General features: G+C 35.7%; 1 protein-coding gene across 6 annotated transcripts in view; it reads right to left on the reverse strand.

The window, feature by feature from the left end:
• Positions 1–21,856, reverse strand: part of LOC145693661 (protein pangolin, isoforms A/H/I/S-like) — a 524,995-nt gene that overhangs the window by 459,072 nt on the left and 44,067 nt on the right. Inside the window, exon 4 of one of the 6 annotated variants that reach the window (XM_081769945.1) lies at positions 17,554–17,897. The exons of the other annotated variants lie outside the window; for them this stretch is intronic. Within the exon in view, the coding sequence (XP_081626071.1) occupies positions 17,883–17,897 (15 nt within the window). The 3' untranslated portion in view covers positions 17,554–17,882. Of the gene's footprint in view, positions 1–17,553; positions 17,898–21,856 lie in introns of those variants that run through there. 6 annotated transcript variants of the gene reach the window in all.

The following is a 21,856-nucleotide window of genomic DNA, read 5'->3' on the forward strand; positions in this document are numbered from 1 at the left end:
GCAACGAAAAATCAAATCTTATCTGTTAAACTCTGTAGCCAATCACTATAAAGAATATGACTACGAAAAAAAAAAAAAAATCCACTGCTTCAATTCATTATGACCTTGCACGTGAATGATGCCAAAGTCCTCCCTGCAGAAGATGATCCGAGACGTCAAACTATCTACATAGCTGCAGGCAACAAGCACATAACAGGTAAATTGCCTTCGTTGCGTTGATGATCACCCATCCATTTATCGTGCAAATGGTTTGTACACTCAACAGCCTTTTCTCATGATTGATGGTATGAATAATCAAATGCGATTTATTAAGTCCCGTGCAAGAAAGAAAGAAAAACAAAGAATTAAAAAAAAAAAAAAAAACAGGGGGAAATGTCTGCACTTAGTTGTTCTCACTTTCAATCACCTAATAGTGTATCTCATATGATGGCTAATGTATCCTGAAAGCTACACACACTGAAGACATTACTCTGTTATTTTTAAAATTATGTAACTGTAAGAAACGTTTTTCTTTTCTTAACCTTTTCAGTCTTTATATCCACTTTAATGGGAATGAAGTTTATCATGCTCTTTTTTTTTTATTATTTATTTATTTATTTATTCTTATAGCAAAACATTTTAGTTGAAAGCCTGGTTCCCAAGATGGACACCTGATGGTGCTGTCAATTAGTAACTCTCGTGTGTTATTTACTCGTATATTCCTGTTAAACTTCCTCCAATGAAATATTAAGAAATATTTATTAATGCCTTAAGTGTAATGAATAACTTAAAGACAATGAAACATATAAATGCAGAAAGTGAGTCAGAAAGTATCTACATGAAGCATATAAAAATGCAGAAAAAGAGCCAGAAATTATCTACATGAAGCATATAAAAATTTAGAAAGTAAGCCGGAGAGTATATACAAAACTCAATTATATGAACTGATAACTGTTTTGAACACCTTCCGTATAGTGTATAAATCTGGGTGCCCCACAATTAGGACGTCAAAGAATTTCTTCTCTATAAGAAAAGGTTTAGAAACTTTATTGGTTTATTTTATAACATGTGTAGATATTACGTGGATCACTTTCCTTAATTTTAATATTTTTCATTGTCTTTAGAAGTTATTCACAAACTGTCAAAAAAAAAAAAAAAAAAAAAAAAAAAAAAAAACCGAAGTAAATAAGCGACGAGACTTAAAAGTAATGATTTCGACAAATATAAGACATAAGTTACATACATTAATGATCGTATTAGTGTCAAAGTTTTGTATTGTTATGACACTGAATGTTGCTGGATTTATCACCGGAGGTTTGACAACATCGCGCTGAGAGCTCATTGGTTGACGCCATCCACCAGTTAGGCTGATGTGGACTATAGTTCCAAGATTTATGAAGGAAAATCTCGCCAATCTTAATCACCCTTTAGATTTAACTTTAAATAATAATAATAATAATAATAATAATAATAATAATAATAATAATAATAATAATAATAATAATAATAATAAGAAGAAGAAGAAGAAGAAGAAGAAGAAGACCTCGTTCATAGCTACCCTAACATTAACTAACAAGTAAGGTTTCCCAGGTGATACACGCCGATTTTAATCAAACTTCACAGGTTTGTAGAACAGCAAAAAATAAGCGACACGTATTTTTTTATAGCGGCCCATATGCATATTTAGGCGGTATAATAGGGTTGTCAAATTGGGACAACAAAGCATACTTTATGTAATAGCACGAAAACGAGAAGAGATAGCCAACTGTTGTAAACGAGCAAGTTGTCATGACACGATAAGCATTTCAATAACACATAGCGCTTCCACGGGGATAACCCACAACATCCGCAAATGGACCAATCAGGGATGAAAAACAGCACAGAGCTTTATCTATTACGCGGAATCCAAATAACGTAGGTAAGAATAAAGAATGATAAAAAATAAGTGATACGTGTTTTTTCGTTTTTGCAAAATGAGACAAAAAACGTAAATAGATGCATCGTTATCTCAATGTCGAAAAATTGGAGAACTGGGAATATGAAGATGTGAACGCCTGTATGAGAGGCAACCTGTCAATCAGTGTTGTAGAACTGGTTGCAGGTGACAGGTAGAATCCTGCTCGAGAGAGAAATACCAAACCTGGTATTGTTGTTCAATGGTTTATATGTTATATCTATTAGTAGTTAGTGATTGCGAACAGTTCAATGCTCATAATCAGTAATTCAAAAGCCACCCAGCAGTAAACGAAATCAAGCCTTTCCTGTAAGAATCGGTCGTATAGGGTAGTAATACAAACATTGATATTGTTTTGCAACAAGCCCGTTGTAGGGATAAATACGCCCTTTGCGGGATACTAAACAACATGTTGAACACAATTGAACAGGTTGACAAAAATAGACAATTCATAGTCACATGCATATGAGCATGCATTTAAACCAAAACACATGAATATGTTACACAAGCACTATTTTCGGTAACATGCTGTATGTTGAACCATAGCCGGCTGCTATTTAACAGAATGTAGCGTAATGTGGAATATTGTATGGAACGAATATAAGCAATTGTAGTAAATATTCGTCATACAAATGATTCTTATTGAAATCGGACATGAGCCTAATAGAACTTCCGGCCACCAACTTGTGGAAGGTACGCAGGCTGAAACCATAATTTGATTATTTCTTTGGTTACTTTGCCGGATGTCGATGCACAAATCAGCAAGATTTCTGGTCGAAGCATTGTCTGTTGTACCCGTGGCCCGAACTTCCTCTGAGGTTCTTTCTAGACGATGAGCATAGGCGACAGTAGCTTTCCATTGGCAGATACGATTGGCTGTATCGTGTAACTGTGTGTCGTCGCAGACAGAGACTGCACATTTGCGTAGACCTGTTTCTCTCCACGCATTACCAGACATCTACCCGAATGAAATTCCAAATTGAATCCACTCTGATCTGTATTATACACATTCTCCGCGCCATGAGAATTTATACATGAGCGAACACTTTGCACGAACCTATTAGCATTATCATGTATATCTTTGGATTGTTCTGCACTATTGTACGTGACATATTTTGTAATTTTCCGTGATATGATGTGATGACGCTTTTTAAACTGTCATAGTCATTTCTTTGACGCTTTAAGCCCGTCGAATCCCACAGTTTGACTAGCTTCTATAGCCCAACGTCGTAAGTCTGTGTCATGAATTATAAGATTTTTGCATTTAGCAGTATGAAATTTCTCATATACGATTGCATCAATATGCGTCCCTTTTTCATAATTTGTTCCACCGTCATGCAACTGTCTTTCTCATTCATAGAGATCTTTCCTACTTTTGACGAACTTGAACCTATGTTTCACAGTTTCAAACGACAGAAGCCTCTTCTTTCCACTTTTCCAAAACTGAACTGCCTTCACTTTATATTCTGTGTCTACAGCTTCGCTGGTGCTCCCTTTCTCCGCAATACCGACGTTGTATTGTGATAATCCTTCGTCTTTGTTGCTTTCTGTGATCTTCACTCGCGAGTGAAGAAGCGACGTCATGTACATCATTATCAATAAATACCAGATCATCTTTAACGTCCACTTCGGTATTACAACCTTTCCAGAAACTTTCCAGGACATCAACAAGTATATCCTTTATTTCCATTTCATATTTTGTTTTTACAGTGTTAACACGTTTTGTTTCTCTGTGTGTGTCCATTAACATATCCAGCACATTGTGTGGATTTACATACATCATTTTCACAACACTGCAAACAATAGCATACCATTTACACACACCTCATGCTGACTACTTCACAACACACGGGTTCATATGTTCAGGACTTCTACCGGTATCTTTACATGGCATATACACACAAACACACGTATATCCACGTATAGGATGCACAAACGTTCGCCATCAACCGGTCATCTATTAGTTTCAAAACACAACTGTGCCCCCACTTCCACACTGTAGGGCTTCCGTGTTTGACGTTGACATACACTCGCACGTAATACCCAGTTTTCGCCGCATTTCTGGTTCTGCTTCTTTACACTACAATGTCCTTGAACCAATGTCTCTCTTCTGGCGTGTCTGCAGCCAGTTCTACAACTCTGATTGACGGGTTGCCTCTCATACAGGCGTTCACATCTTCTTATTCCCAGCTCCAATCTTTCGACATCGAGATAACGATGCATCTATTTACGTTTTTTGTCTCATTTTGCAAAAACGAAAAAACACGTATCACTTATTTTTTATCATTCTTTATTCTTACCTACGTTATTTGGATTCCGCGTAATAGATAAAGCTCTGTGACTGTTTTTCATCCCTGATTGGTCCATTTGCGGATGTTGTGGGTTATCCCCGTGGAAGCGCTATGTGTTATTGAAATGCTTATCGTGTCATGACAACTTGCTCGTTTACAACAGTTGGCTATCTCTTCTCGTTTTCGTGCTATTACATAAAGTATGCTTTGTTGTCCCAATTTGACAGCCCTATTATACTGCCTAAATACGCATATGGGCCGCTATAAAAAAATACGTGTCGCTTATTTTTTGCTGTTCTACAAACCTGTGAAGTTTGATTAAAATCGGCGTGTATCACCTGGGAAACCTTACTTGTAAGAACTGTTCCCGAGACCTTTCGTATATAGCGTACAAATTTGAGTGGCAAACTATTATGACATACACTCGTACACAAGAAACTCTGGCCCCTACGAAAATATTTGGAAACATACTAAGATAGTATTTTATTTACAGTTTATTTAATAGTATTTTATTAATGCTGCCTGGCTTACTTTCTACATTTTGGATGCGCGTCACTGTGTTTACGTTATTTCACTAAAATTTTACAAAGTAGAGGTGGGTTTTTAGCGAACGGCCTTAACGCAAAGTACAAACTTTTATTTATTTATTTATTTATTCATCGCTGAGCATAAGAAACCAGCCTGCACAACAACAATCCGTGTGGGAGAATATGGTTGCCAAGTAACTGAATTAATTTTGTACTTGATGAGGCGTCAGAAATGGTAAATCACAAATGTTAATGCTATGAATGTGGTAAGAATTATTGAAATATACCACAAACAACTATGACAGCATTTAGGAGAAAGCGTAATGTGAACTCTCAGCAATAATAACAACATAGAAGGGAAAGATTATTATTATTCTAGTCAGAAATTACAAGTTGTTTTATTTATTGTAATTTTGGACTAGAAAAATGACATTCTTTTCCTTCTATGTTATTATTATTGCTGAGAGTTCACATTCAGTATGTACTGAACATATTTAATAATTTACAGATGCTATACCTTCAAATTACAATAATCAAATCATGCCTTCTCGTTTCTGCTAATATAAATAAGCATTCAAGACCGCAGGGAGGATGATTTATATTATTATTATTATTATTATGAAATTTTGAGCTTATGGAAGGACATTATCTATACAAATAAAATTTCAAGTATTATTTTAATTTGTTACGAAGTTCTACTCCCTAGTAAGGTTTCAATACACGAATGAATACACGCATCACTAAGTAAAGGCATATATCAAAACTACAAATGCTCTCGCTTTCTTTCTCTCGTTCCAGTAGCAATACAAAATGCAGTTTTTTCTTCTTTTTTTATTTAAAAAAATGTTGACTATTGTTCATTTCGATGAAAATATTACGTCATTTAACTTTCGTGTCGTAAATAAAAAGAAAAGACATGCTAAGGAGTAAATTATTCTTTCCTGTAATCTGTATATTTAATCGAAACTGGCAAACGAAAATACTAAAATATATAATACATTCTTCAGAATTCCTATACATTATTTTTTAAAATATGCAAAGTACAAAATACGTAATATCTGGCACCGGTTCCTATTCCCTTTTCCCCAAAGATACCAACGTGCACTCTGCTCTAGCAATTGCACTCGACGAGTGCAGGTTCTTCAACCTTTGTAACCGAGCATTTGCTCAAACCTTGGACAGTACCGAATGCTCCTATATATGGTAGGAAGAGTGGAGAGTTCAAAAGGTAGAGGCAGGAAAGAGCGTGAAAATATTACACATTCCGAAGTACGTTGAACACTACAAAGTACAAACCACGTGCTCATAAAAACAATAGCTTCTTTCTGTATTGTTAACTTGCAACAGGACTACACGATCGAGTCAAAAGTCACCTCACACAGGACTTTTCCCCTCCTAGTTTCAGATAACCGCGTACAGTTGAGAGCTAACGCACGTCGAGAGGGCGGAGATGGTTTTCATGAGTGACAGTCACAACTGCAACAAGAAAATGATGCTTAATTGAATGTCCAGTTTTCTGACACAAGGATGGGTATTAGTGTGGTCTCGTCTAATGGTCACCGCGATCTCCAGATCTGACACTGATGACTTTGGTCCGATTTAACTCTCTGCTGACTAACTCATTTTTTCAGTAGATGGAAGTTTTCTGATGCAGTCCCAAAATTCGTAGAAAAAGACTCGCTTATTTTAAAGACATGACTGAAAACTACAAAGCTTGATATAAAATATAAAGCAAAGGGAAGGTCATGCACATTTTTCGTCTTACTGGATGTTAGTTCCACGACAGCTAGAGCCTACCACTCGCCTGGAATATGTTAACCCTTTAACTGGCACATTTTCTGAAAAAGTGTACTCTCAGGTGGATCCCTACGTAGTACTACGTCATAACCAGTTAAAGGGTTTTAAAGATGGTGGGATCTACTCAGCTAAGATTTAGAATATCCAGCATCTCAAGAAACACAGTGTGTCATATATAGACATTATTATTCTGGACGTCCTATGAAAAGTTTCTGAAAACTGGAAACGAGACTGACATACAAACATTAACATATACTATAAATCCCTGTATAAACTAACTTTTACATTCACTTTGTATACTCTTTTACTTATACGAACTCATCTACGAAAGAGAACTCTTAAAGCATGTTCATAAGGTCTAAAAAACTACATGCAGTTTACTTCAAACTATGAGGTAAAACTTTCCTTTGATCAGAAAGACAGTACTGAAGGCACTATCTGCTGAAATAAGCTCAGAAGTGAAATATGTAATCGCGCTTTACTACACATGACAAAATACTTCATTTAAGATTAAGATTACTTTGATGCTTTAAAAATGCAAGATTTGATTCTTTTGTAATTATGGATGATTGATTTATTATTGAATTTATGTATTTTCCATAGCAGAGTGCGAAATTTTCAGCTTCCAGGTCCACATTGGCGGTAGGCACTTGATCCTTACTTTGTTTGACTTCGAACTGCGAAGAAAAAAATTGCGACCAAACTTTCTGATCTGACTACTACTTTCAGATCTAAAAGTACGTGTCCTGCTACCTAGATTGCTCAGTACATTGTCCTTATTTCAACCTCATTAATTCACTAGGATCAAAACTCAAAATAAAGAAGCGAAGTATATCTTGATTTTGACACATTCACAAACCTAGCCTATAAATTTCAAAGTAGAACATTTAAGAACGTGTCCTGGAAGGCCGGGGTTCTTAAACACGATTCAAGTTCACTTCTCTAAACTTTGAAACTATGGAAATTCAGGAGACGGCAAGTTTACACAATATTCGATCTTATTACCGGGCATAGACACATTAGCTATATTTGCTGCTTTCTTTTGTTAAATATTTCGTAACTGAAACGTGTTTTTTCTACCCATTGTTTTTTTTTTCCTATCATCCTGTCCACAATAACGAGGTGGTCTTTTTTTTTTTTTCCTTTACGTGGTACCATTAATATGCTATCAGAGCAACTCTGCAAAAACAAAGGCATTATTGGCCAGTGACTCCTAACTTTGCCTTGTCAAGTCTCACAATACATCTTCTGTTGAACAAAACTGGAAACACGGACAAAAACTGTACAGTCAATCTAGTTCTTATCACTCATTAAACCACGTAAAAATGCGCTAAGGCTATTATAGTAATACTGAAAGAAAGAAGAAAAAAAGTGATTTGTCACACATTATAGCGCTAACAACCTGGTAAAACGTACGAACCGCCTCATTTATTTAATTAACAAGATAACAAAAATCCAGCATCATCATCATTATTACTAACACCGTCAGTGGGCACATAAAATGACCTGCATTACTATAAAATCTTCCCTTGCTTCAAGGACAAAGATACAATAGTACCATCATCTCATGATGGGTGCTGGAAGCAACCAAAAAAATGAAGAGGGAGAACAAAATGCAAAGAGCAAAAAACAACAACAACAATGTTTAAAGCAAACAAAAGTTTCCTTGCAAAAGCTTGACAGCAAAAGACGACATTTGTTCTTAACTTTCGTTGCACAGACGCCTCGGGAATTGCTTACTTCTTGTGCACAAGAAAATGACAAAGAGAACGCCTAAGTTTCTGGGGTCCTGCAGGCAGCCTTTGCCATCAAAGGACAAGCAAAGCATGTAAAACAACCTAAGCTCTCATCAGAAGCATGTTTACGTTACTTAATGGCTAATTCCAGAGGAAGTCTCAAGGAGAGGACCACAACGCACTAACTCTTATGCAAACGTATCAGATATAATCCAGCGAGAACTTTTCTAAAAACCTGTTTCACAACAATAGACGAATGTTGATAAGTTTGTGTGTGCTGAATGAAAACTTTACATGCAAATCTTGATGGCCAATTGACCCTGAGCCAACGAAAACTTAAATATGTTTTTTTTTTCCTCTCTCTCTCTCTCTCTCTCTCTCTTTAAGTCTCTTGCAAATGGACGACTTTCAAAGGACAATAACCATATTAAGACAAGTTTACAAATACTAGTTCTTCTGACTTTGAAATATAAAATTTATTATAATTAAAAATCATTCAAGTACACAACGCAAGTACCAATTATCCTATAGACAATCATCTAAAGACACAAATTACTTCAATCCTGGCATTCAACAAGTAAATTAGATTTTACTTATTAAGGTAGAATTTATAACGTTTTACAGTAGTAAGTTTAAAAATATTGTACTGAAAATATCTAGCAATAAATGGAACATGGAATTCTTGCTGTAGGTTTATACTTAAAATCTTCGACAATCATGAAGTCAAAAATTACGTACAGCCGGCCCTGCTCTGCCTGTTGCAAAACGACAGTGAGTGAACAACAGATCTATTCGCTCTGCTGAGAGATGAGATCGTAGTTTCTGAAGCACGTAGAAAAAAAAGTAATTTGTATTTTTTTTGCGTTTTGGTACGTACATAGGCGTCACCAATATGTTTCAATGGCCAAAAATAATATATATTTGTGTACTTAATGCAGAAATTTCATGGCCTCGGACGGAAAATTTGCTCTATTATGAAACAGACAACACTATAGTCCTGCTTCAATCTGTCCTACAGTGGCGGCCCTATACGCGTCAGATGCTATCGTGGAAAGCGCAATCTGCAAGCACCGATTGTCAAAACGCAATAGCACCGAATGTGATGTGATTGCGGGAGCGTCATTAGATAAGTGAACTTGTGTGGAGCGGGTATGACACGTTGGTATCTTGCTCGTTACGGTCCTCCAGCAAACAACATCGATGTCTTGTGGAATCCCATACAAACACCGTGTCAGGCGACTCGTCAGAAACAAATCTGGCAACTGTACCAGGATGTACAGAGGCTCTGATAGAAGCACATGGAAGCTCTAAATCATTTTATGACTAAATTTAGCCATTTTCATATAGTGTTCAACTGGTAAAAATTTAATTCTTGGCTATTTCGCACTCATAATTGCTAATTTCCACTTATTAGCGTTTAGTGTTAATGCTTTTTTGTATTCAACCCAAACTTCTATTAACAAATATGAATAAAAACAAAATGAAATGTAACTTCCTTCTGTTTGCAGTCGGTCAGTGCTTAGCTTGTATCATTCTCGCTCACGTTACGTATCTTGATTTCGTATATTTCGACTTCCATAGCTAATTTCAACGTGTGGTGAAATTGCATATTAGTGTTTCGAGAGTATTTTTTTTATTGTTGTGTGTGTGTGTGTGTGTGTGTGTGTTGTGTACTTTTAGTGTTTTAGTCTATCAGATCAATAGTGTAACGATACTTATAGCCAACATTAGTGTAGAAATTGGAGAAACATTCAAGAGTTGCTTAGTATAGCTGGTTCAAATAAGTGTAAACACTGGATTATCACGAATAGATGATAGCACATTTATCTTTCCAATGCATTTTCTAGGGAGCAATAATATTTCAAGTAATTCAGCTTTTGAATTTGACAATCATTTTGAATATTTTTGCCCCCTACAAAATACATTGGAAAGAAAGAAGTAGTATTGCGATCTATTGGTCATTACAGTTTTTTTTTAATATATATATATATATTTCATAAATCTTAATGACGGCTATCTGATAATACCTTAAATGTGAATTAAGATATTATATTTAGCTTGATATACGATTCTCAGGAAGAATATTAATGGTGTTCAAGTATGTTCAGTAAAACTAAGGAAAGAGCTTAGCCATTTTTAGCTACTTTGGAATGGTTCCTACTGGTAACAGTGACTTTCACGCCAAATTGATTTATGAAGGTTAGATCTATAGGTCTTGTAGAGTTCTGAAATTGTAATAATTTCTGTACAGTCATATAACGAAAAACTGTTGTATAAAGCTCATTCCAATTACACATGTCTTTCTAGATGTTCCAGTTTTCACAAACATAAATATATATTTTTAACCGTCAGCACAAGGTGCGTAGAGCAATCACAAGTAATCACAAAAGGAACATTAACGATAGTCTTAACAGTAGTGATTCAAAGTCTCAAGATAAATATTTGGCAACAATTTTCGAAGAGCTTAGCCATTTTAGCCATTAGCTTATATAGACAGAATTTACATAAATCGAAACATACAAGGAATCGCAAGTAACTCACTGCATCGCAAGTAACACTTTCAACTCTACGTAAAATCGACACTTGAAAAAAAAAATACAATTATCTGCTACTGGAAAATGTAATGAACTAAAATAGTGTGAAGCAGTACGGTGAAAAACTTTCCCCTGTCAAAGTTCCAAAAATAGCAATGATGCCTGTCACTCGTTACTGAATAGTTTCACAAATACCATCCTTCAAATAGAGGTATATAACAACTAATGTTTCGTTAAGTCGCACGAAACACATACTAAATTCATCCCTTTTTTTTCTGTACTAACCCTATAATACGCAAAAGTAGTTACAGAAGAATATGCCAATAATATAGCGCCAACATATGTTAATTATAAATGCCATCGAAAGTTTGATATGATACTGTGATCAATCGCTACAAGTCCCCATCCCTTCCCTCCTGAGAGAAAGAAATCAATAATAAACGCATGCAATCTGTCGTTGTACTTGTGTATAAAGTACACGAACTGAAGAACTTTGAACCACACGCAATATAATGCAATCTACAAACAAATATGTTTCAAACCGAACGAACGTCACTAATAATGTAGAATTAACTAGTATACGTAATTAGGTAAGTAATTCGTATCTGTAATGTTATTCCTCGGAATTCTCTATACATTCACAGTAGCTTTTTTTTTTAATTTTTTTTTTTTAAATGTACGTTTCCAATTCTACCTTAGACATTTTGTAATGCTTTAATTACCTTTAAAATCAGATTTTGGAAAGGTTCAGGTTTGACTATAGAACGACTGAGACATTCCCGGTAATGGGAGAAAACTCGACAGAAATTACGTGCAATCAGAACGATCAGAAATTACATCTGTGATGTTCTAGTAGTAATAGCAAAATATTCTTTGGCAGGCAGTTCTCATGCGCAATAGATATGGTTTGAGGAACTCATTTCTCTTTTCCTTAGAAAATAGAATTTCACAATAAATGAACAATTATATGGACCGTTCTGAGTGTACACTCTGGAAAATAAGCCTTTTCTGTAATCACATTCCCTATGCGGTACACTTTGTTTGGCTTGAAAACAAAATTCACAAGATACAATCAACCTTTCAATCGCGAATACAAATCTGAATCAATGAAATAAAATAGAATTAAAATTCTCTTCTTCCATACACGAAGGGAGGACAGGTGGCACATAAACTAGAAATGGTTTGAATAGAACATGCCTTACACAGAACGTATTCTGCGTAACACTGTTACAAACACAAAAGTTTAATAAGCAAATACGTCGCATATGCTAAGCTTAGGGAGAACGATCAAGCTCCAAATAAACTTACTACGATTCGGCTCTCTAGCGTAGTATGATTGATTGTGCTGGAGGAGCAAAAAAAACAGGGCATATTGAAAACGGTAATTGTATTTTTATTTTCATTTGCGGTCTAAAGAGAGATGCAACATGTAAGTTCTGTTCCAATTACGTCAGGCCCAAGTGCAACCTGTTCTGTTCCAATCATGTGAGGCCTTAGTCTCGAACATTAGCATTTCAAAAGGAGCTTGAGCAGACCCAGTTTAAGGCCTAGGTTAAGTAGGCTGGAGACTCGGGCGACACTTTTGACTTTCTCTCTCCCCCCTCCTTATATTCTACAGAATACATTGATTTATTGTATTCGAAATTTTCCATGTGAGTGAGCGTTTTTGCATTATGAATTATAGTAATATGCCTTTTCGTTTGCGAATGATCCTGCTTTATAAGCGTGTACTGAACAACGGGATTTTGTGTAGCCATGACTGAGTAATGGATCCATTATCAACATTGGTGGATGTAACTTAAAACCGTCTAGAAGTTCGATCAAATATGGAATTTTCTTACGAAAACTGCGAACAATGTTGTCTTCAAATTCGGTAAGTAGACATACATTCGAAATTACTTTTTCTGCGGAGGGAGGAGACTGTTTCAGAAGTACAGTCTATATGCAAGAGAATAAGTGATGAGTGCTTATCCGGTCCTGAGTGTCTCACGTTTCCCCCCACATTTTTTTTTTTTTTTTTACTTTTTCTTTTTAAAAGTTCAAGGGTGCATCAAGGAAAGGAAAATTTGTAAATTAGGTCCCATTCGGGCCACTTTTATGGGATATATCTCCTGTCGACCTAGACGTACATGGAAGGACAGAGCGCAACACGGTGGCTCAGTGGTAGAGCGTTCACCTCTAGTGCGTGGGGTCCCTGGTTCGATCCCAGTTCGTGCCAAGTGGGCTTTGCGATAGACAAACATCGTGTCCGTGGGCTTTCTTGGGGTACTCCCGTTTCCTCCCCCATTATTCATTCCACCACTGCATTTATTTCTCATCATCATCATAATCATCTCCTTTAGCCTAGCCGGCACATCGAGGGACGTAAAACTGAAAGATTTCACTTCATTTCCAGGGAAGAACAGAATTTTATTTGTAAAATCTTTGTTCGCTAACTGAAGAGGTATGCATGCTGTAAGTTTTGTTCTTTCCGGACAATCGCTCTAGTCTAGACCAGAGAGAGAACTCTTAACTCTTGAAAATGCTAATTTAGATTACGTAAGACTTTTAAATTTTTATTTTTTAACATACAAACAAAATGCTGAAATTAATTTATCACCTACTACCAATGACTTTGCATTGACCTCTTTGCACTAGTGCACGATGACATCACTGTGACAGCAGATGATATCAATTTGCATACGAAATATTTTAATTACTTCTTCCAAATAACCGCATTTCTTAGTAATAATATTTATCTGGCATCCATCTTCGTCGCAATGGTTTTCCCATTTCCCAAGAAGAAACAGCCAAATTGCTGAGCTGAGTGTTAGGCCCGAGTGACGATGGAAATGCTCCTAATGAATGAAAATGGCAGCAGATGTACAGTATTTCCTTACGCGTTATTTTTGTTAGCGATAAAACCGTGTGAGATTATGAATGATCTCGCTGTTGTTGTCTGTTAGCTGGATGTGGGATTATTTTCGAAAACAGCTGTTTCATTCACCAGGGCGTTCTACTTAGTTAACACGTCGTCTTGCCTTCCTTCCGTACATTAGTGAATGCTCTTTATATCAATATACATATACCAGCTACTCCCATAGCCACACCCGAGAGTGTCAAAAAAAAAAAAAAAAAAAAGTTTGTTGGTTTTTCGTATACATAACTACTCACATCATCATGAAAGATCACATGTTTGCAAGTAAGCCAAACATGACTGACTCATGTGCTATACGCAATGTTTACCTGTTACATTTAAAGGAATTTGACAATTATTGAGCACGCATTTAGAGTAAGTAGAACCTTGTTGTGGTAATTGACCACGAATAATTGTTTATCTTCCCTTTATGCCTTATATAAAGGCTTTTTTTTTTCTCTCTCTCTCTCAGGCATCCTCACAACTTGAGTAAAGCTATCGTAACAACGAAAAAGGATTTGGCAATGCTGTTCGTGCGTTTGGCAACACTGCACAGACCAGGCTCCTGGCCGCGGCTTGTAGCCAAACCAAGCCAGTTTCACTCCTGCCAGCTTTCTTCGAACGAAGGGACAAGCTAGTTGCTAACACACACACATACACACACTGTACATATATATATATACATAGCATCTCGTAAGTCTTTAACCGTATGAGATACACAGCATAAGCTTTAGCTCTACCACGGCAACACAACGAACGACTGGTCCCTCGATATACGTAACCGCCTGCTTATCTCCGATCTCTGCTTCGCTTCTCTTCAAGCTCTTCTAAACTGTATTGAAACCACGGGTATCCTTTTTGCATGGTCACCGTCAAACAACAACACTCCTGTCTTCGGTGTTTCTACTCAACAGACGTTTTAACTACAAGCAAGCATGTACACTATACACGCACTTCGTATACAAAGAACGAGTTTTTCAGAAGTCACCATTCATCTGTGCTAAAAGTAGGAAGAGTAGTGAAATGGACCAAACTGTATTCGATGCTGAAGTCAAAACACATCTAATTCTAAAGTACCTTATCCCATTGGATCATTTATATTGTTTATATCATCTATCCCAGAAAAATGATGCATTAAAAGAAAAGGAAAAAACAACCTTTGAGTCACAAAATTGTCTTATTCCAAACCACACTTTTCAGGGGATATTTCATTAACATTTTACATTAAAAAAAAAAAAAAAAATCTCCAAAAGCTGCTGTAGTTATTGTTTAACAAGGAAAGTCAAAATAAATAAATAAATAAAATAAATAATCCGAAAATACTATCTCAGCACTTGCCTTAACACGATTGAGAGAAAATCCCAACAAAATAATCAGCCCCGAGATCTAAACCACGGACATACCTAGATGGAAATCGCAGGGCCGGATTTTCCATGAGGTCCGGGCGTAGGGGTGCACGTTGGACGAAAACTTAATTAGCATGACTATCTATCTATTAAAATGCTACAATAGCAATTAAAAGCGCCTGAGCTCCAACCTATAACTTTAGCTTTCAAATCTTTCATTTACGGTTATGTGTGATTTCACGTTTAACAGAGACAAACATTTTAAGTATTTGTACTTTCAATAGTCTAAATTAGTTAACTATATATTATTCATAAAGTTTATGATATAAAATTATTGTTCAAAGCCTTTGTATTTTAATGTCTTCTCTAAATTCAATGCATGTGAGTTGTGCTTCCATCTTTTGAGTTCTTTTAAACTATGTTTATGTGTTTGTGGTCAATCCTTTCGACAATGAGATCTCTGAAACTACAGGCTCTAGAAAGATGCCGTTTTCACTGATCGATTGCAAATTTTGCGTCGATTGTCCAGTTCTAATTGAATATTTAAAAAGCATGGTCATTATTTCTTTATTACATTTTTAAGGGTACACTGGAAGCGTTGAAATTAAAAAAAAAAAAGAAAGAAAAAACTAAAGCATCATATCCTATGCGTCACATTCCAACACCATATTGTATATTGGGGTTGTATATGACTCAGGCGTTTGATTCATGGCCAAATAATAATGAAAAAGGAAGGATAACCATTTCTCGAGTCTAAAATATTTTTTTATTTTTTTGAGTGTTTTGCCCAATGAACACCATATATAACTGCCATTATAATTAATTGTATATGTAATGTATTTGCTTATTACATACTGCATGCAAGAAGAAAGAAAACACTGATTATATATGAATTAGAAACTCCAACCGGAAGTAGGCTTAAATCTTGCAAACGGTGCGACATATTGAGAAAAAAATAATCAAAAATCTCTCCTTTATGATACCCCTTGCCGATTTTTTTTTTTTTTAAATCAAGACGTCTTTCACTTGTGTCTGTAAAGGGACATGTACATATGTTGTAAGGAATGAGAAGGATATTTATGCTCATATGCGAATGATGCGCTGTGTAGAGAGCGCAGGTTCAGTTTATATATATACAGAATGTTAATGAACTATACCGACAAACTGTAAGAGATGATTCCTTAATCAAAATAAGAGAAAAAGTTCATATGGACCTGCGGGGAAAGGTGCATAGTTTCTGAGCTAGGGCTGTCCAAAATCGCGAAAAAGCTAATTTCAACAGAACCTATTTCGAATTCCAGAAAATGTGGATGGTGGTCCTTATCAGTGTAAAGGAAGTCACTCATACGCAATCCAAAAATGCATATTTCATTAATGTTCAATGAGTGTACAGAGTATTCCATGCAGGGTGAAATTCCCAGACATGCCATCAACCGAATTTTGAGATATGCTCTGACTTTAAGATTGGTCCAAAATAGGCAAACGATAAGCCTTGATAGCAGTAAAACGGAATCCTTTGGCGCGATGACAGAAGTGTTAAGGATCGTCAGCAGCACGGTCTCTCGTATTCGGGAAAACACATGGTGCGATGTTTTCTTTCACGCTTATAAATGAAGAAAATGTAAAATATATCGTGACAAAATACATCGCATCGCACGTTATTCCGAACACAAAAAACACAAGAGCTGCTGATTCCTCCTACTTCCCTCCGAAGCAATGTCCATTGTTGCCAACGCTTACCTCCTGCCTACTTTGGACTCTCCTTGAAATGAGGGTATATCTGAAGACCGTATTGAGAGTATATCTGAGAATTACGACCTGTAGGGAATACCCTGTGTACCTATTGAAAATTGACGAAATATGCACTTTTGGATTGTGTATGCATGGCTTTCCTTGCGCTGACAAGGAGCACCATTCACAGTTTCTGGAATTCGAAATAGGGCCTGTTGACATTTTGCTTTTTCACGATTTTGGACAGCCCAAGCTCTAAAACTATGCATTTTTCGCCATAGGTTCATATGATTTTTTTTGTCTTATTTTGATGTGGGGAATCAACTCTTACAGTTTGTCGGTATAGTTCATTAACACCCTGTATATTGCAAAACGATTAATACGAGTAAGAATAAAAAGAAGGAACATGGAACTCAGAATAAACGCCCTCCAAGTAATAATTCCTGGTTTCCATTATTGGTGGTTGAAGTTGAATGGATTTTTTTTTGGTAGGCAGTTGCGTTAGGGCGCTGTTGTGCTAGTGCTCCTCGCGCGCCCGCGCATGTGCCCCTAACAACATGGTATTACAACACTAAAATTCATTAAATTTGCATTAAAATGTTGAAACATAAGTTCGCATAAAACAAGTTTATTTTTTAATTTTTGTGTGTTAAAATTTTGTACGTTAGAGTGAGCTCGGCAAAATACTAAATCCGGCTCTGGAGATAACTACTGTACTGCAAAATGAGAATACTCAACTTTTTATTTATTCTTTATTATTTTTATTTATTTTTGTAAACTATACAAAGTACATCGGGGCTGACAACGATACATGAATCGAGAGTTTGATCAAAGCATTGTGTTCGCCATCTTGTAATGATGTTGCAAATTATCTTCTTAAGTCTATTCGAAAGAACGGAACCTCTTTTACAAAATCATTGAAGAAAAATTATAAGTTCTTTGGCAATGTGGACCGTGATGGATAAAAACTTTGGATGCGGATTGCCCCCACGGTTCTTAAGTTTTTGTGTTACTTTACCAACTGACTTATTGTCAGCAAAATTCACAGGCATTTGTCCGTTTCCATTAGTCTAATGACTACCAATTCCAAGTCAGTAGATCAAATTCTAAAAAAAAAAAAAAAAAAAAATTAAAATACAAAACATTTCAAAAATTAGTGTTCGGTCAGAATCCCGCTAAATCTTCAAATATCGCTGAATAGTTGGGCAGCAATAAATTTCGACGTTTACGCATCTTCATCTTATTAAAGAGGTTATCAAAAGTCCGGGACCATAAACCAACCCAGTTATGAGTAAAGATATAAACAAAATTGTAAATAAAGGGAAGTTGTTGAAATAGGTGGTCTCTAATCTAAAAATGAGGATTTTTTCCAATTGCATAAGCTGTTTGGGCTTTACATTGGTAAGGCGGAAGGGCGCCATATATTAAATGAATGAAAAAAATGTAGTTCAGTAGGCTGTTCGAATTGAAATATTATTTATATATATATATATATATATATATATATATATATATATATATATATATATATATATATATATATATACGGGGAACGTTTACATTGTTATGTGAAGGAACCTAGAGCACCTCAAATCCGTTTCTCGACAATGCTGTATTGTTGGTAGAGTGCCTTATCAGTGTGAAGCCCAAATGGGTCGTGTGATTGGGAAGTTTCTACCATTTAAAATTGAAAACCATGTATTTCCTACAATTTTCACTTTTTGTAACTTTACTCATAAGAAAGTTGGCCTATGGCCCAGATATTTGTTACGCCCGGTATATCTCTTGAGTATACAGGGTAAGGCCTACCAGTACATTTACGCATAGAACATGTGCCTCTGAGCATATAGGATAAGACCTACATGCAGGTCGTCTATGTGTAAAATACATACTGCTACGATTACAGGTAAAATTCTGCTCTATTGGTCAAAATATCGTATTTACAAATTTCGTCGAAATCAGAGACTGTCAACATGCGGAATAAACAAATTATAATAATACAAAAAAAGTGCTAAGGAAGGATGAAATCGTTCTGTTTAAGATTTATGGCCTACATGATTTGGTAAATGAATTTAACTGGTGTATAGAAAATAAGCTAAATATAAAAATTGGCAAACACATATCCATTGCCTTCATACGTAGTAGAAATATATTTGATTATTCCTACACTTTACATAACATTCAATTAATTAAAGAAGAAAGAATTAAAAATCTTGGTTTTATATTCGATAGTCATTTGACATTTGCAACTCACATTTCGCCGGTACTTTGAAGCTACCTCGTATCTCAAAAACAAAACACTACTTTACAGAAGAACAAAAAGTTTTAAAAAAGTTAGAAATTAGCTGAAAGTCAGCGACTTTATTGATGGAGAAGTGAAGAAGAAAAGTCGCTGATTTTTAACTAATTTCCAACGTTTTTTCAAACGTTTTTTTTTCTTCTGTATAGCTTTGAGATAAGATGTACTAGCTACAGTGTAAAGTCAATTTCTTTCATAGTATATGAAGAAGATTTACACATGATCTTGTGTTTTTACATAAAATACTACACGACAGAATTTACTTTACTGACTTGTTAGAAAAGATCAATTTTAGGATGCCTCATCCAAACACACGAGATCGAAATAACGTTCTCTTCTTTTGCAATAAAGCGAAAACAAATATCAAAGTCGTCTCATACATGGCAAATGTGTGCTTCCTACAACAGGGTTTACGACTTTGGATGGACAAAAGATATTCTTACTAACAATGAGACTAAATTAACAATATAACACGATAAATTATATTTAGGTATGTTATAATCAGCATCTTGTGCATATATTCTAATGAATAGTCTTAATAATACTATCACGTTACTATATTAATTAAACATCAAGATTATAATTACTGTAACTTAGAATAATGTAATTGGTCAGTAGCTTGTTGTATTCTTCTTTAAGTAAATAAATAAAATAAATATTAATGGCAAAGGTATCTCCCGCTCCCTCCATTCGAACAGACCAACGTAGTGCACAGGAGGTATGAAGGTTTAAGTTTCGCCACTGTCAACCTCGGAACATAGAACGAAAAAATAAATCCGCCTCCGCCGGGTATTGAACTCGGCCTGTACGGTGGTAGGCAGACACCTTACTGACAACGCCCCGTGACTATGGATGGAATACATATCAACACAGATTTATTACGAACGTAAAAGTTACATGTAACTGACATCACAAAGGAACTAAGAGAAACGATCCCATCCTAAATAACAGTAATAATAATAATAAAAAAAATGTCCATAGATTTATTTCCTATACATTTATTTCTAAGATAATAAAATAGTGCGTGAGTGCGTCTGTCTCATCAGTATTTTACATAGAAAGGAGTGACGTAGAACCACCAAATTTTCACACGATCTAATCGCCTACGAAGCCTCCCTTTTTCAAATTTCGGCACCGGGTGGGGTAAATTACGGGGGAGTTTAAAACGTATGCAAAAGACAATTATATAAATATCCGATATCCCGGATATTAGCGTGAATTTCATAATTTTCAGGGTTGCTGAGATGAATAGTAATACTTCCGACGCCATTCAAGTTCAATTTTCGTACCCATCGTTATGAGGGTTGGTGGCGTGAAAAACAACATGTCCAAAATGACCCATATTAGTGTCAAATTCATAGTTTTTGGGTTCGCTACGATGAATAGTAACACACTCAACGCCGTTCAATTCCAACTTTAGCCCCTGTCGTCGTGGAGGATGGGAAGGAGACGAGAAAAACAGGATATCCAAAATGGTCAATATTTAATTCGAGAAAAAATATAAACAAAAACACTTTTATAGCATTAGAAAATACGTCGCTTGTTTCCAATCTGACACAGTTGACATTTATTCTACAACAGCATATTATCATTTTATGTAGTATATATATGAAATATATGCCCTTAAAATAGCATATTATATTCATTGTTTGAACCCTATATACCCCTATTATATACTTTATATATATCCCTAACAGTGACGTACATTTAAACTTACATTCTTACAAGATAAGTCGTGTCTATTAAAAGGTCTCTGAACGCGTATGAATCGGGGGGAGGTGTCTGGGTCTGTCACTCATTCAAATACACAAGGTGTCTGCAATTCTTTTCAAGTTACACAATACCTAATTGGCAAGTTAAAAGTTTCATAGGCTAGAGGAGACGGGTGACTAATTGTAAAATTAAATTTTTATGCTTCTCCCTCCAGGAATCGAACTCGGGACCACATGACCCATAGATATACGTGCTACCTACTGGACCAGTAGAAAGGGCTGCACGGAAGAAAAAAAAAATCTGAATAAATATTGATACCAAAAATAGCTCTATACAAAGTCATGTAGAATCTGCTACGATCATTTAGGCCCTATATTTTAAAAACAACTTATAGTATACTCATTTTTTTTCATTGCTTAAAATAGGGGCATTTAGGCGTCCCGTTCGAGAATTTTTTTTTCCAAGGGACAACGGTTGGGAAAAACGAACTGTCCCAACTAGAACGGTACTTTTGGTCATCTTAGTCTATTGACTTATTTTGTTTAAAATTTAAGTGCAGAGCAAAATTCTACATGGATGAAATCTATTAACAACTTGAAACATGCAATTCTAGAATGTAGTCTGCATAATCAATATATTTTTCTTCACATGTTCACGCCCACCATGTAGCGATAAGATCAGTATCCCTACCTGGTAAATCCTTTACACAAAATTTTCGCATCACGAATATCGATAAATGGTGGTAGTTCACTATTAAAAAAAAAAAAAAAAAAAAAAATCGTATATATATGTGACGATTCAGTCAATAGAATATGAAAAAGATTTTTCAGTATCATTTGAAAAGGAATCGCTCTCAAAGGATGGGATTAGGTTGTGTCAGCTGGGAAGGTGAAAAGAAAGAGTGAGTTGAATGTAGGGAGAAGGGGAAGCGAAGAGGCGGAATAGAAAAGCAGAAAACTGGGAACAGAAAAGGTTTCGAAAGATCTTGTTTCACGCGAAGATTTTTCTATTCACAGCTCTCTGTGGACAGGTAAATATTTGCATGGTGCAGAC

This window comes from Thermobia domestica, chromosome 1 (assembly GCF_964235325.1).
Source record: "Thermobia domestica chromosome 1, izTheDome1.hap1.1, whole genome shotgun sequence".
In the NCBI taxonomy this organism is placed as follows: domain Eukaryota; kingdom Metazoa; phylum Arthropoda; class Insecta; order Zygentoma; family Lepismatidae; genus Thermobia; species Thermobia domestica.